This window comes from Lepidothrix coronata, unplaced genomic scaffold (assembly GCF_001604755.1).
Source record: "Lepidothrix coronata isolate B3197 unplaced genomic scaffold, Lepidothrix_coronata-1.0 Scaffold14, whole genome shotgun sequence".
Taxonomy (NCBI): Eukaryota; Metazoa; Chordata; class Aves; order Passeriformes; family Pipridae; genus Lepidothrix; species Lepidothrix coronata.
Window position 1 is genome coordinate 2570416 of NW_016690194.1, and position 15401 is coordinate 2585816.

The following is a 15401-nucleotide window of genomic DNA, read 5'->3' on the forward strand; positions in this document are numbered from 1 at the left end:
TGGTATTAACAAACATAGGAGGTAATTTTTTAAATTAGAAACTTCGGGAAAGAAAAACTTGAAGTGATGTGCTTTTCTTTTCCAGGTTTAAGTTTTCAGATTGAACAAAATAACTTAGGTTGCATAAATTGAATTGTTCACTGTAAAACTGAGCTGTGACATGTAACAGAAGGAAATTGTCAAAAAATAATTTCTCACCTCTTTTCCAGGAATTAGAAAAGGCCTTGGATATTTTTAACATCACTCTAGCAAGGCAACAAGCAGAAGTTGAGGTAAAAATCCATAATTTAAATTAGTCCAAGAGTAACTGAAACATGAGGTTGTGGAGATTTCCAGCAGATGGATTTTAGATCTAGTATCTAGAATTGTGTATCATACAGTCTTTCAATTTTCCTAATATTTCATGGTTTCTACTATAAGGCATAGTTACTTTCAGCTTGTAATTATGCGAAAATTAAGTAACTCCATATACTGCTTCTTCAGAGTGACTGATCTGGGATAAATTTCTTTCCACATGTGATGAGGAATATCTGCTGTGGAAAATATGGTCAAAATGTGACAGAGGTTAAGTTGGAAGCAATTATATCCAAAGCTCCATGGTCCCTCCATCCCCCAACAGTAGACTAGTAGTTTATTTCTTTCCTTCATGATACCTTATTATGTAGACTGAACATCTGCTGTGTGTTGACTCTTTGCAGTGTTACTATTCAGAATACCACAAATGCAGAAAATGTTTAAGTAGATTATCACAATTAGGCAAGATAATGTGACTTGAGTAGTTACACTTAATTTGTTAGCCTCAGTTTTCCTAGGTTAACATACTGCCTAGTTTTCAGTAGTGGCTGAGTAGCATTCTAGGACACTGAAGTGAAATCTTTATAAATTTTCTGAAATCTTTCTACATTAATAATCAAGGTAACTAAAAGTAGACTATGAAGTTTTCAATCTGAAAGTAATAATAATTAAACTTCATGAATTTCAGTGACTGCTTAGGGCAGTGCTTGAAAGCAATTTGATTTTTTTTTTTTGAGGAGTGTGAAGTATATTAAATATGGTGTGAATGCAATTGCTGCAGTAATAGATGTTGCGCTTCTAACCCAAAACTCTGAAGACGAATCTGTACATGTGATTTTTCCTTCTGGTGTCATCATTATCCAGACTTTTACAGAAGACATATTCGTGACCCTCTCCTTCAGTTGTTTGGCTGAATTGAACTGCTTTTCACAAGGAGGGTTTTTTTGTCTTCTTGTAGTTCTCGTTTGATTTTGGAATATTTTTATCCTGTACTTTATAGTTTCTTTTGGTTTATCTCTCTCCTCAAACTTTTTGCAAGGTGAGGGAAATCCTGAAGTATTTCCTATCTAGTTTTATTCTTCTTTTCCCCAGTGTGACTATGCTGCTTACGAAAGGTTATGTCATATCGCATTCCCGACTACCTTCAAATCCTGAGATTTAAGATAGGTTTCTGTAATGCTTAGAAGTAAATTGCAAGTGAATGAATTTTCGATTGTTTGGGCTTTAAGGATTGCATTCGAGAAGCGTTAAAGAGCATCTTAAAAGATCTGCTAGCTGGTTATCTAAATATATTTGAAAGTATTGAAAATCAGGTCATGGTGATTCTACTGTGTTCTGTTTTCACCTATCTGTCAGCACCCATCTGTGTTACTATTATCAGGTCATACCTCTGAAAAAGGATTCAAAGTACTTAAAAGAGGAAAATCTACTATTAGCTAGGTATCCTGACAGGTCGCCTTGAGTCTGCTAAGTATTTCAAGGAGCACGCTTTAGATGTGGGTTGAGTAAAGCCAGATAAATGATCCTGGTGTTTGTGAAGCTTTTCTGTTTTTTAAAACCATACCTAAAAGTTGAATTTCAAGGGCTTATTTTCACCTAGATCTTGAAATCAAGCTCACCAGAAATCATATTTGTGATCACAATGCTATCTGATTTTCTGGCAACTTTGTAGCAAGAACTTTATATTGCAAACCTCAAACCACTTTTTGTTCTTAGCGCTAGTGTGCTAAGTACCAGACACTAGCACACCAGTGCTTTCTTCAGTGAGCCAAGCATCAAGTCTCTGTTTCAGGTACCTTGAGATATTTTATGCTTTCAGTCTAGGGAAAACTTTGTAGGTGATTCACCTAAATAAGAATATAGGATAGAATCATGGAATCATTTAGGTTGGAAAAGACCTTCAACTGTTAACCACGTACTGCCAAGTCCACCAGTAAACCATGTGCCTAAGCACCACATCTGCGTGTCTTTCGAATACCTCCAGAGATGGTGACTCAGCCATCTGTTCCTGTTCCTGTCCTTGGGAACCCTTTCAGTGAAGAAATTTTTCATAATATCCAATCTGAATCTCCCCTGGCACAACTTGAGGCTCTTTCCGCATGTTCATCACTTGTTACTTGGGAGAAGAGACTGACCCCCACCTGGCTTCACCCTCCTTTCAGATAGTTCTCTCTTAGTCAAAACAGTTTACCTTGCTGATTAAGCTTGCCACAATCTGTGACTTCATTCATTACTAAACCATTGTAAATGGACAATGGGGAAAATCCAAGAGGAGTTCTTCAGCAAATCTGTGTAGTTCCCACACTGCACAGATTTTTTTTCTTCGTCTTTGCAGAAATACAATTCCCCTGGCTTCTGCCTGTAGCCTTGCTTACCCTAGACTCCGGTGCCTGCTGCTGCCTGCTATGTGGAGCATCACAGCTTTAAACATCATTTCTTCTTCACTGTGGCAGTTGTCCTTCAATACCAACCCCTTGATGTCCCAGAAACCTGTAATTTCACAGATTCAACAGCTAAGGCTCTTTTCAGTTTTTCCTTGGACTGTTCACTCTGTAACATCTACTTGATAACTTGGTGGCCTTTATAAAGAGGACTTTTGAGGACTTTGTTCAAACTTTTTGAGACTTGATGTTTAACTGACATTCTGCATCATCTCTCTGAGGTGAATCAGTAGTATCAATTGAGAAGCCTCTGTGTTTTTGTGGTGAGTCCTACTTTCTGTTGGCCTGTAGGTGTATAGATGTGACAAGTCCCTACATAGTTCTGATTTATAGTCGACTGTTTTCCCTAATTGTGTTGCACAGATCATGGGGTTTTGAATGCTGAGAAGAGATCCCTGTCTCACTCACTTTAGGTATTGCTTTCACTAGAGTACCTCTAAATTTAGGGCTTATCTGCAACTGTTTGTATCTTTTTGGATCATATTAGTCATGAAGAATGTTAGTTTATGTGGTCCACTACAGTTCTGAGAACCCCTCTGTCTCTTAGATCACTTGATAGTTGTTTGCCATTCCCATGCCAAACTTTCAGTGGATGTAGTTTGCACTTTCTGTGAGGACCAGTATTAGAATCATTGCTGGTATCAGACAGGGCATCCCCTAGTTATGGAAATATTGAATATGGGAGAATGGAGATCTTCCTTACTGTTATACCTGTATGTATCAGATCCAGGAATAGTTTTCTATTTTTCTTAGAGTAAATGCTGTATTACAAGAGTAATTTTTTTTTTAATTGCTTTGCATATCTCTCTTGAAATGAAAAATATAGGGCTGATTTAAATTTTGACCTGTGCTGGCTATTTAATTGCTTACATATGTATTTTAAATGATTGTTTATAATGCCATTATTGTAATGTAAAGCACTGTGTAATGTTGTGGATTTTTTTATGGTGAAAGCTAGAGAGAAAATCTGCTATGTAAGAAACATTTATCAACCTTTTACATACCCTTTTCATTCTTAAAGGTGTTTGTTATTATGCAAAATAGAATTGGTCTGATATTGCAGTGTATACTTGAAAAAGTTACTAGAAGGAAAACTAAGGAATAACATGTTGCCTTTTTAATTGTTGTCTAATGATGTTTTGATGTGTTAGAGATGTCTTGGGTCTATATTTTCTTTAAGAAAATGAAGAAAAAAGCATGAAGAAAATTACTTACCTGAGTATTTTTTAAATTTAAGGCAACTAAGGCTGGATTAAAAATCTACAGACCAGGAGTAAAACAAGCTGATGAAAATTCTGGTGGCTGGTTTAGTTGGATATGGAACTGGTCAGGTGAAAAAAAGGATGAAAAAAAGGAAGAAATCAAGGGTTCAAGTATGATAATTTATTTGTATTTTTTCTGTTGTTAGAAATGATTTATTAGAATAATAGATTCCTAGCAGTGGAATAGAACTTTGTTTTTATTATCAAATTATTGCCGTTTACATTTTCTCTTAGCCTTTTTTTTGCCGATGAAGTTGTTAATTGCATGTAACAGATGTATCGTACAATTCCTTCAATAATTCTTTCTGAACTGTCTGCAATATGTGATTTATTCTGCCACAGTTTTTGTATTTGCATGCACAATGTATGTATATGGGTATTTGAAGAAAGTGCTAGAAAACAGTAGACCTTAATGGAATGAAAATTTTTTTACTTGCATTCATTTTAAAATTTGTCTATTTCATGCAATGTATTAGACTTTGATTTACTTAAGTGTAGAGCTCCTAGTAATGGTTATGGAACATGGAAAGTAAATCAGAAAGGTTACTTCTGTTGTTAGCAACTTAGTAAATAGAACAGGTCAGAATAAAAGCATTTTAAAAGCATGCTTTAGGATACTCAAGACTTGGCTTTAAACCTCAGTATATTTGCTTTTACTAATTCAGGACAATGTTGACAGTATCTACTGTACATTGTAGAGCTACTAAGGCCTGTAAAGTGCATAACAGTATTTGCATTTTTTAGATACCTGTACTGAGTTTAACTAACCTCTTGAAATGTGACAGGTCTTGAAGAACTGATGACACAGGAAGAAAAGGCTAAACTTTATGCAGCAATTGGATATAGTGAAACAGCTGTGGATCCAACTCTTCCAAAATCAGTAAGTCATGATTGACGATGATGCCAAACAGTTGGTAGTTTTATCTACTAATAAAAATCTAAACGTAGGAAATCACTTTTCAAATTACTTGAAGCTCTGTCTCTACATTTGAATACTCTTCTGATGCTTTTTAATTAAGTTGCTGCATGCTGGCTTTATGCAGAAGACAGCATCATTAGATGCAGTTTCAAGATACTACTTGTATAGCTTACTTTAGATATTCTGAAATACTTCACAGTTAAATTTTGCTTGCCCTAGCTAGCATAAAATCATGTATGTAGTGTATTGTTCTTTAAATATTGAAGTGCTTTATAGATCGCCTTTAAATATTCAGAAGCTTCTTCACAGAATGTGGTAAGAGATCTTAATAAGGGATAAGAAAATACACTGGAATCTAAAATATGAGTGATAGTAGAAGAGGTAGAATAAATGATTATATAAGGAAAGAGGTGATTCAAGGACTGTAATGGGGAATAGCAACATTTTGAACCTTTCAGAAATAGTCTGATGTCATCTTAATGTAGGATACCAAGGACAATACAATTGACTGGTTTTTGGCTCTACATCAGAGAGTGTTTATCACAAAATGTTGTGTAGAGACATCAGACATACCTTTGTAAGTCTACTTGTTACTCTAGCCCTATCTCTTCCTAGTAACTGTTTGGGAATGACTTTTACACCAGCTGTGATACAGACTATTCATAGCATGAGAAAAATAGTTTTGAACTGTTATTTGTAGCTTTCATCTCTTCATAAACTCTATCGAAATGTGTATTAATGTATTTTGTAATCCTATATTGTTTTTTGGCATATATAGTATGAAGCCATGAAGTTCTCTGTGAAGTTACTAAGCATGTCTGTATCCATAAGAGAAAACAGGCAAACTCCTGAGCTGGTAGTATTTGCATTAACTGGCTTGAGTACAGTATTTACCCAACGACCAGGTGCACAAGCAGTAAGGTGAGCTTTCTGTCAAACTGTACTTGTTCCTCATGAAATGCTGATGATGGCTAATAAGCATTTTTAGACTGTTACAGTATTTAAGCTCAATTTTTCACTGTAATTTCTTGTGCAATTTGGGAGTGGAATAATTTTACAATTGATGGATGAATCATGGATACTGTTTCCATGATAGAGTTCTCTGCATCTTCAGAGGTTTTTGTGCCAGTATGGATTTACTCCTGTTTTTTCAGTTTGTTATGTGCAAACAATCCAGGTGCCAACTTGTTACTTGCTTTTAAAAGCAACTGTTACTCCTTTTGAAACTTAATCTGAGCAGGGTGATCTTGCAAATACTTGTGTGTGGGCATTTAACATTACTGAAAAGTTCTTGAATTCTCAATTCACTTTCAGATTAGATTTTAGAAGAAAGCTGTAACTGATGATTTTTGCTTTGTTTTGCGTTCTCACACTGGCAGATGAAACGTATCTACTGAAATATTTTAATTTCATTTCAAATGTAATGACTTAAATATTCTGGGGGAAAGTAGCCTTCCTGTTTTAAATCTTGTGCCCTCTACTTTGAGGCATATTAGTATAATGTATGTATAACATTAAGATACTATTAATCTTTTTTTATAAGTTTTGCATGTGGCTTTTCTGTTTGTACTCTTGCGCATCTAAATGGCCCAAATAAAGTTATTATACTAAGAAAAAGGAAGAAAATATTACATTTTTACAGTGAAACATTTTTCTTTGAGTGTTTGGAGATGTACATCTTCAACTGAGAGCTATTAAAGAGGTGGACAAGGTATTGAAAAAATAAAAAATCCAAGATCTAAAATATACTTCTTGAGAGTAATGAGACTATTTATCTTTGTTTCTTCTATTTCTCTGCACTAGAACTCTTTCGTTTCTGATGTATATCTGTTTTCTAGTATCAATTATACCATGTAATTCTTGAGCTCATACTGCAGAATTCCCATTTGCCTGTCTCCTTCCTGCCCTGACACCTGTCCTCATGAAAAGTGTATGAAGGGAATAACTTGGACCTCATTTCTTGTTTAGTCAAGGCTAACAGACAAAAAAGATAATGAAATGGAAAACAGTTAACACACAGATGTGTGTTTACTCCTTAAACTATTTGTGTTGAAGTTCAGGTAGAGATGTATTGTATTGGGTTTTTTTCAAGCTCATTTCCTATACTCTTACTACCTAATTGTGCCTAGCCAGATGGATATTACATCTAAACAGTCTGTTTACCTTTCTTTACAGATTTGAATCAAAAATTACCTCACTTGAAGTTACAGGCATGTCCCGAGAAAAGTGTACGCCCTGTCTCCTATCTTCTCGAACGGCCTATTCGGATGAGAGTACCTCACTTTTAAGCATAATGTTTGAGACTAATCCTTTGGATGAGAAAGCAGATCAGAAGCTTAGAATAGAATCACAGCCACTGGAAATAGTGTATGATGCAGTAAGTAAATATTGGAATAAGGTATAAATCTTGGAAAATCTTAATAGTAAACTTGCCACGATTTATTTTTCCTTTATTTTAACAGATGACAGTAAATAACTTAGTGGATTTCTTCAGGCCTCCAAAAGATGTAACTTTAGACCAACTGACATCAGCAACTCTGATGAAACTTGAAGAGTTCCGTGAAAAAACATCAACAGGCAAGTGCTACACGCTTTCTAGTGACACACTCAGACAAATTTTTCATTCTAGGAGTAAGACAACATTGTATCCTTCCGTATGGAGATTCATGTACCCAAGTTATAGCTTTCTAACACAACACCTAAATAAGATGAATTATTCAATCTCATTGCAATGCATTTATTCTAGGTATTGGATATTTTGTGTGTATCTTATTTTAAATTCAACTGTTTCTACTTTGTAAGATATGCTGCATGCCCATAAGACAGTATTTCAGTATTTGTAGTCCATACACAGTTTGTTACTTCTTCAGTTTTGGTCATCTGATATCTAAATGTCCTTAATTATTTCCTACTCCTTAAAAGCTGACACTAAGATATTAGTCCTCTAAAGTAACCCCTAAATCATTTTCAGAGTTCTTGCTTTTCAGGACACTATCTGCCTTTATATGGTTGTTTTCCATTTTCTGTATTCCTTGATGAATATTGATTTTGATTTGGACTAACTCAGTTCAAGTCACATAAACTATATTTATTTGCCTTCCAGTTGCTCGGCATTAAAGCCATCCCCCTAGTTTTCATTTTATCTCTGGAGAACTTACATTTTAACACATTAATTAAAAAGTTGAATACTTTGGAAACTAACTCTGAGATGTGTAGAATTAATGTGTTCCAGTAAGGATGTGTGAGGCTCTCTAGATCAGGGATATGTCCAGCAGTGTCCTGTCTGTGTGGATGGGAAGTGGATGCTAAGGGGAGATTTTATATATAAATTATTTTTTAAAAGCAAAAAGGCCAAGCAACAAATGCTTTTTTTTAAACCTCATTTAAATTTGTAATGTATTAATATTTGAATTGTAAGTTTAAAAAAATCTGAGTAGTCAAGTGATAAAGAATTTACAGAAAATTCAAGCATAATGTATATTTAATTGATTACTTTTATCAAGCTGATGTTGGGAGGGAAATTAGGTGTCAGTTGTATTTTTATTCATTAGCTCTTCTTTAACTGAACTGTTTAATTAAGGACTAATATCGGATTAACCAGTCAAAGTTTTGTGGATCAACTTACTTTTCTTTCAGAAACTTCTTCAGCAATACTAATTATAATGATACCACAATGCATTGCTCTTTCCTGAGATGAATTTGTAAATTTGCTGGATTTAATATGCTTGGTTCTCTGCTCATTACCACCAAATACACTGGTGTTGATCATAATGAAATTTTTTGTGGAAATATGGAATCATGCTCTGTGTTTATTACAGTTTCAGCATATCATTACTTTAGAGGTATACCAAATACTGTTCACACCCTCACAAGAATGCTGATTTGCCTGTGGTAATTTAAAGGCTTGATCCAGTCAGAAACAAGAAATTTGATGGAATGTCTAAAAATATGTGGCACATTTCTTGTAAAATCTTGTCTGAGACTTAAAAAATTTCCAGGGCACAAAGATTTGATCTGCAGAATCTTCTGTTGTGGGGTAGACTACACTAATTGCGGAGGTAGAATAAGAAGAATGGGAATGTATCAACATAATTAATATGGTCAGACTTGCAATCCTCAGGAATTAATTTTTAACACTCTTCTTTGAGTGGTAGAAGGTAGCTGAAAAATACAGGGGAACTGTGAACTGCAGAAGTGAAGGAACTTGCTACGCCAAAGTAGTTATGATTTTCAGCATTAAAAGATATTACAAAAGTTTGGTTTACCAGAGGTCAATATTGTCTTCCCAAGTGAAGGAAAAAAGAAAGTATTTGCTTGAACTTTCTACATCACTCAAATCCAGTTAGGCAGTATCCGAAGTTGTTTTGCCTTGCAAATCCTGAAATGTGGTTGTCACCCAGTTCTTCATTGATTAACCTAAATCTCCTGTGGCAAGATGACCTTTGATAATGTAACAGTTTTAATTGTTTTCTTACCAGTGGATGTGCTGAGTGTCATGTTGTTATCTTCATAATTTATTATCTTTACTGCAATTATCAGCTTGTTGCACATGGTAAATATTTAATGGGTTGTGGCTGCATCACAAGGCAATTTTCAGTACTAACTTGAAGCAAGACCATTCATTCCTCTACAGACAAGCAGAAAAGCAGAATTTGATCTCAAATGTTCTGACAGTCTGAATTTCCCAACTAATTGCGTGATTTTTAAGCATAATTTTTGGAACATAATGTATTTGCTGATCTTCGGTGTCTGAAGATGCTTGTTGTCATAGTGTTAACTTCTGTATGTCAATAGTAACAACACTAGGAGTTTGACCAGTGCAGCTGGATACTCCCAGTAAGAATTTCTAGAACAATAACATTTCTGAATCTACAGAGCACAGTGGGTTAACTCAGTAATTACAGAGTTGCAGTTCACATTCCAGTTCTTATTTCATCTCTGCTGATTATGGAACTTTTTTGGATTTGCGTATGTTGTGTTGCTTTCTATACTTGTCAGTTAGCATTGTTTGCTAACCATTTCATTTACTTGGTGCTTCTTTAAGGACTGCCTGTCATTATTGGTTCAGAAGAAATCTGAAGATCATCTGTACCTTAGTTATCTAGCATTCATGATTAATTTCAAGTTAGACTTGATTTGCTTTTTATAGCTTTTTTAAATGCTATAGCTTCTGATTACTTTATGTTTACTAATCATACTATTTTTCAGGTTTGATGTATATTATTGAAACCCAGAAAGTTCTTGACCTCAAAATTAACCTCATGGCTTCATACATCATTGTTCCACAGAGAGGATTCTATGATAATACATCAAATTTACTACTTCTGGATCTTGGTAGTGTTAAAGTATGTATCTACCTAATGCAATAATTTACTGAAAATTATAATTCAGCTTTTACGTTTGTATTTTATGGTACCAATTAAGTAAAAGTGCCACTTGCTGTTTATGTATTAGTTATTTATTTTAAACTGCTTTCCAGTCAAGGCAGAAATTATTGAACTCTCTTCAGTGCATTCTTTCAACACAAAAGAATTGTTAGAAAGTGATCATCCTGTAATATGAAACTACTGTTGATGCTTTGAACTGTTACATGGAAAATATCTAACATTTTTTTGCCTTAGAATATAAAATAGTGAACTTCTTACTTACATGATTAAATGGTATTCTTATTAAATTATTGTTATTATTATTTACCTTTGGTCATTGAGTTTACTTTAAAATGAGAAAAGTAAACATACTGACAATTTTTAAAATAATTTGAGTAAAATTAGAGGTTCGTTTGAGATTTCATGCAAGCAAAAAGTCAAAAAGCTAATGATTTATGTAGAATTTATCACTATAACTGTATTTTTAGTAATCTTCTCACTGCTGAATTTGTGTTCTTTCAAGATAAATGATATTGTATGTATGCGGGCAATTTCTTTTTTTTTTACTTGTAGTCTGGGTAAGATTGATTCTGCTACTTAATACCTGTTTGTATTGCCTTATCTGCTGCTTAAGTAAGAATTTGTTTCAAATCTTAAAATCTTGCTAATGAGAGTAAATTGGCTCTGTCTTTTCAACAGACTGACTTTCGGAGCATGTGGTTTCACTTAGTCATAAAATCATTTGGGTTGGAAGGGACTTTTAAAAGTCATCTACTCCAACCACCCTGCAATGAGCAGGGACATCATCAACTAGATTGGGTTCCTCAGAGCCCTGTCCAGTCTGACCTTGAATGTGCCCAGAGATGGGGCATCCACCACCTCTCTGGCCAACTTGTGACAGTGTATCATCACTCTCATTGTAAGAAAATCCTTCCTTACAGCTAGCCTAAATGTGCCCTCTTTTAGTTTTAAAGCATTACCCCTCATCCTATCAGAACAGGTTCTGCTAAAAAGTCTGTCCACATCTTTCTTATAGGCCTACATTGAGTACTGAAAGGCTGCTGTAGGGTCTCATCAGAACCTTCTCTTCCTCAGGATGAAAAACCACAGCTCTTTCAGCCTTTTTTTCACAGGAGAGGTATTCTGTCCCTCTGATCATTTTTGTAGTCCTTCTCTGGACCTGCTTCTGCAGTTTGCAGTACACAGGCCGGGGCTCACAAGAGCAGGGTAGAGGGGCAGAATCACCTCCCTTGTCCTGCTGCCCGTGCTTCTTTTGATGCAGCCCAGGATGTGATTGGCTTTCTGGGCTGCATCAGCACATTGCTGAGTCATGTTGAGCTTTTCATCCGTGAGTCCGTGAGTACAGCAGGGCAACTCTTGATCCTATCATCACTAGCCTGCATTGATTATAGAACTATAGAATCACTTAGGTTGGAAAAGACGTTTAAGATCCTTGAGTCCAACCATTAGCCCAGCATTGCCAAGTCCACCACTAATCCGTGTCCCTAAGTACCATGTCTATGTGGCTTTGAAATACTTCCAGGGATGGTGACTCAGCCACATCCCTGGGCAGCCTCTTGCAATGCTTGCAACCCTTTCATTGAAGAAATTTTTCCTAAACCTCCCCCAGCACAACTTGAGGCTGTTTCCACATGTTCAGTCACTTATTACTTGGGAAAAGAGGCTGACCCCCACCTGGCTACACTCTCCTTTCAGGTAGTTTTAGGGATAAGGTGTTCCCTCAGCCTCCTTTTCTTCAGACTGAACACCCCCACCTGCCTCAGCCACTTCTCATGGGACTTGTGCTCCAGACCTTCCCCAGCTCTACTGCCCCTGTCTGAACACTCTTCAGCCCCTCAATGTCTTTCTTGCCATAAGGAGCCCAAAATTGAACATAGTATTCAAGGTGCGGCCTCACTAGTGCTGAGTGTAAGGTGATGATCCCTTTTCTAGTCCTGCTGGCCATGCTATTTCTGATACAAGCCACTGACATAGCCACATACATGCCACTGACTTTCTTGGCTACCTGGGCACACTGCTGGCTCATATTCAGATGGCTTCTGACCAGCTCCACCTACTCACCTCCTCCTGCAGCTATGTCACTAAGCAGAGGAGTTCCTCTACCTGGGCAGAGCTCCCACAGATGTGCTCACTACTGCTGTCTGGTGTTGGTGTAAGAGTCGGCACATCCTGGAGGCTGGCACCTGTGAGGCAGCATGTTCCCACTGGAGCTCTGCCTGGTCATCCTGCACCTGTCATGGTGGTGGCATGCATTGATACCAGGGGTCACTCCAACCCAAGTTCAGGACCTTGCAGTAGGCTGTGTTTAGAAAGAACTGCTTCGGAAAGTGGAATTAGCGAAAAACATTGCTGTGTAGATACTAAAAATAAGTGGTCTGGTTGTAAATCCAAGGTATTTCAGTGATTTATAATTTTACCAGCTCTTCTGAATGCTGGTCATTTGTAGGCACTTTGTAGAGGTGGCACTTTGTAGTTGCCTGGGTGCTTGAGACAGCCCCCTAGATCTAATAGTCCACCTCCTATTCCACCCATAGAAACTACTCTTTGAATAACACATAGAAGAACAAGTTTCAAAATCAGACTTCAGTAAGTGTGTCTGAGATTTTTTTTCTGAAATAGATGAGTAATTTTTGTAGTGAATGTGACTCCTGGATTGGCTCCTGTCCTTTAAGAGAAATTAGAAAGCAAGATGAGGGAATTTGGCAATACCATAAGAGAAAATTTAATTACCTCTCAGGATATGATTAGTAATTACGTATTCACTATGAGTGACATATGCTTAAGTGAGATGTGGGTCATTTGTTGAATGATTATGTCTGATACAAAGCCAACAGTCTTTTCCCTTCAGTTGTGTACTGGATGAAATCAAGCCCAGGGGGAAATGGCATATAAAATTAAAACTGTTTCTTAATGCAGATATGTAAGATTATTAATCTAGTAATTCTGAATTTTCAATCTCCAATTTATTTTTAGTGTAAAAGTGGTCATAGTTCAGCAGCACTGGAAAAAAATGCTATGTCCTAGATGCTAGTATTTAAACCTGTTTCAGTTCTCTTGAATATTACCTGGGTCTGACAGAACCAAGTATGAATCCAAAATCATTAGACATTTAAGGCTGAGGACAGCCATCAGAGATGAACAGCAGAGAGGGCACATAAAAGTGTGAAATACCCAGGAAGTATGGGCATCCCTATGCTGTGTCAAAGGAATATTGATTGATAATAAAGGCAAGACTGATGATGAACAGTCCAAATGCCCTTTTTTTCTGTTTAACTAGTATGCTACAACTGAATTGAACAGAACTCAGAAATCGATTTCATATTTCGGAATTGATTAATGCAGTAATATTTTTATATATAAAAATACTGAACGATTATTCTACTGATTACAGACGGTTTGAGACTTCACACTTTGGAGTATGAGTCACTTGTTAAAGAAAATGATTTAATGCAAAATATATTGTCTAAAGCTTCACATATTTTAATTCACTTTTTATTTTGTTTCTTTCCTTGAAGAAGAGATAGGGTTTTATACTCTCTATTTTTCACTTTGATGCAGAATTAGAACTACTAATTCTAGTTCTCCTGTGCTGTGATAGTTGTAAGAGTCTGTGTCCTTGTAGTGAGGAATTAAATTTAATCTTTTATCATGGTAGGAACAACTGGTTTTAGAATTAGTGCTTTGAATATTTTTGAAATTGATTTATTCTTTTTTTGTGACTGTCTTAAGATGACAAGCAAAAATCGTTCTGATTTGTCAGAACTCAAAGTAGGACAAAGCACTATTGAAGATATAATGTCAAGAGCTTATGACAGTTTTGACATCCAGCTCAGCAGTATACACTTACTGTACAGCAAACATGGTAAGTATTCATGAAAGTAATCTTTCTTTATATGAATTTTATGGTTGTTGTTGAGTCTCTTATATTTTTAACTGAAGCAGTGGAGAATCTTTGAAACATATGTCTTCCAATATGTTCTAAACTCAATACTATGAACATGTTATGAATTTCCAAAACATACCTTTAGGGACTCGATTACAATCTTAGCTTTTGCTAAATAAACAGATTTATATTAAAATCCTTTATATTTGAAGACATCTAATTTATTTGTTGCATAATAAATATAGGACTAATTAGTTTGTCTGTGGTATTTTCCTTCAATGCCTTTTCTTTTCTTCTCTAAATTTAGAGCAGAATCCACAAGTAGTTGTAGGTTTGATCATTTTGTAAAGGTAAAGAAAGAATCAGAATCAATTTACTTTGATCAGGTGTCGAAGGAAACTTTGACTAATAGTTTGGCAACTAGCAATATAGTCAGTTATAATCAGAGAAGTCATAAGCATTTAATTCTTAATCCTTTGGTTCCAGAGCCTCAACTCTCAGTACCATGCATGTTAAGAATCAGACTCTTAGATGGCTGCAGCATAGATGGTGTAACTGTTTAGATGTGAATGGGAGAAATTATTCAGTAGTGTTCTGTGTCTGAATTCAGAGCTTCTATAATATATATCTGTTGATATGTAGACCTGTAAAAGAGATCATATCACCTCAATTTTTAGCAATATATACTAATATTAGATACTTTAATTCTGTGATATGTGTAATGAGAAGATCTCTTCCAATGTTTAAAGTGTAGGTTTTCTTTGTTCTTGTAGATGAGAACTGGCAAGAAGCTCGGAAGCTAAAAAATTCATCTCAATGTATCTTGCAGCCCTTGGATGTAAATATGGAATTTAGCAGGGCTATGGTTGTTACAGATGCAAGAATGCCCAAGTATGTGTTTTTCCCAATTTTGAAATTTTATAGTAAATTACTTTTTTGGGGGGAGGTGGGGGGGAGGGAAAAGTAACAATGTAGTTTTACTTGTGCTATTTAAAAATGGCTAGGTGTGACTCTTGGAAGTAAAATACATGTATGTAGAAAAATAATAATAAAATGAAGATATTTTCATATGTTGAAAAGGTCATAGAATGTTATATTGTTATAAAAGTAATATGTATAATATATTTAAAGATTTTTATTGGTTTTCAATTCATCTTAACCGTGAATGATCCTGATCTATTGAAAATTGCCTAGTGTGACAACTAAAATAATTTC

At 35.6% G+C, this 15401-nt stretch overlaps 1 protein-coding gene across 1 annotated transcript in view; it reads left to right on the plus strand.

The window, feature by feature from the left end:
• The window catches only part of VPS13A (vacuolar protein sorting 13 homolog A), a 106126-nt gene that overhangs the window by 18175 nt on the left and 72550 nt on the right, over nt 1-15401 (plus strand). The window contains 9 exon segments of the mRNA XM_017806120.1: nt 210-272; nt 3973-4108; nt 4783-4877; nt 5695-5837; nt 7092-7293; nt 7379-7493; nt 10125-10261; nt 14033-14165; nt 14960-15077. Of these exon segments, the coding sequence (XP_017661609.1) occupies nt 210-272; nt 3973-4108; nt 4783-4877; nt 5695-5837; nt 7092-7293; nt 7379-7493; nt 10125-10261; nt 14033-14165; nt 14960-15077 (1142 nt within the window).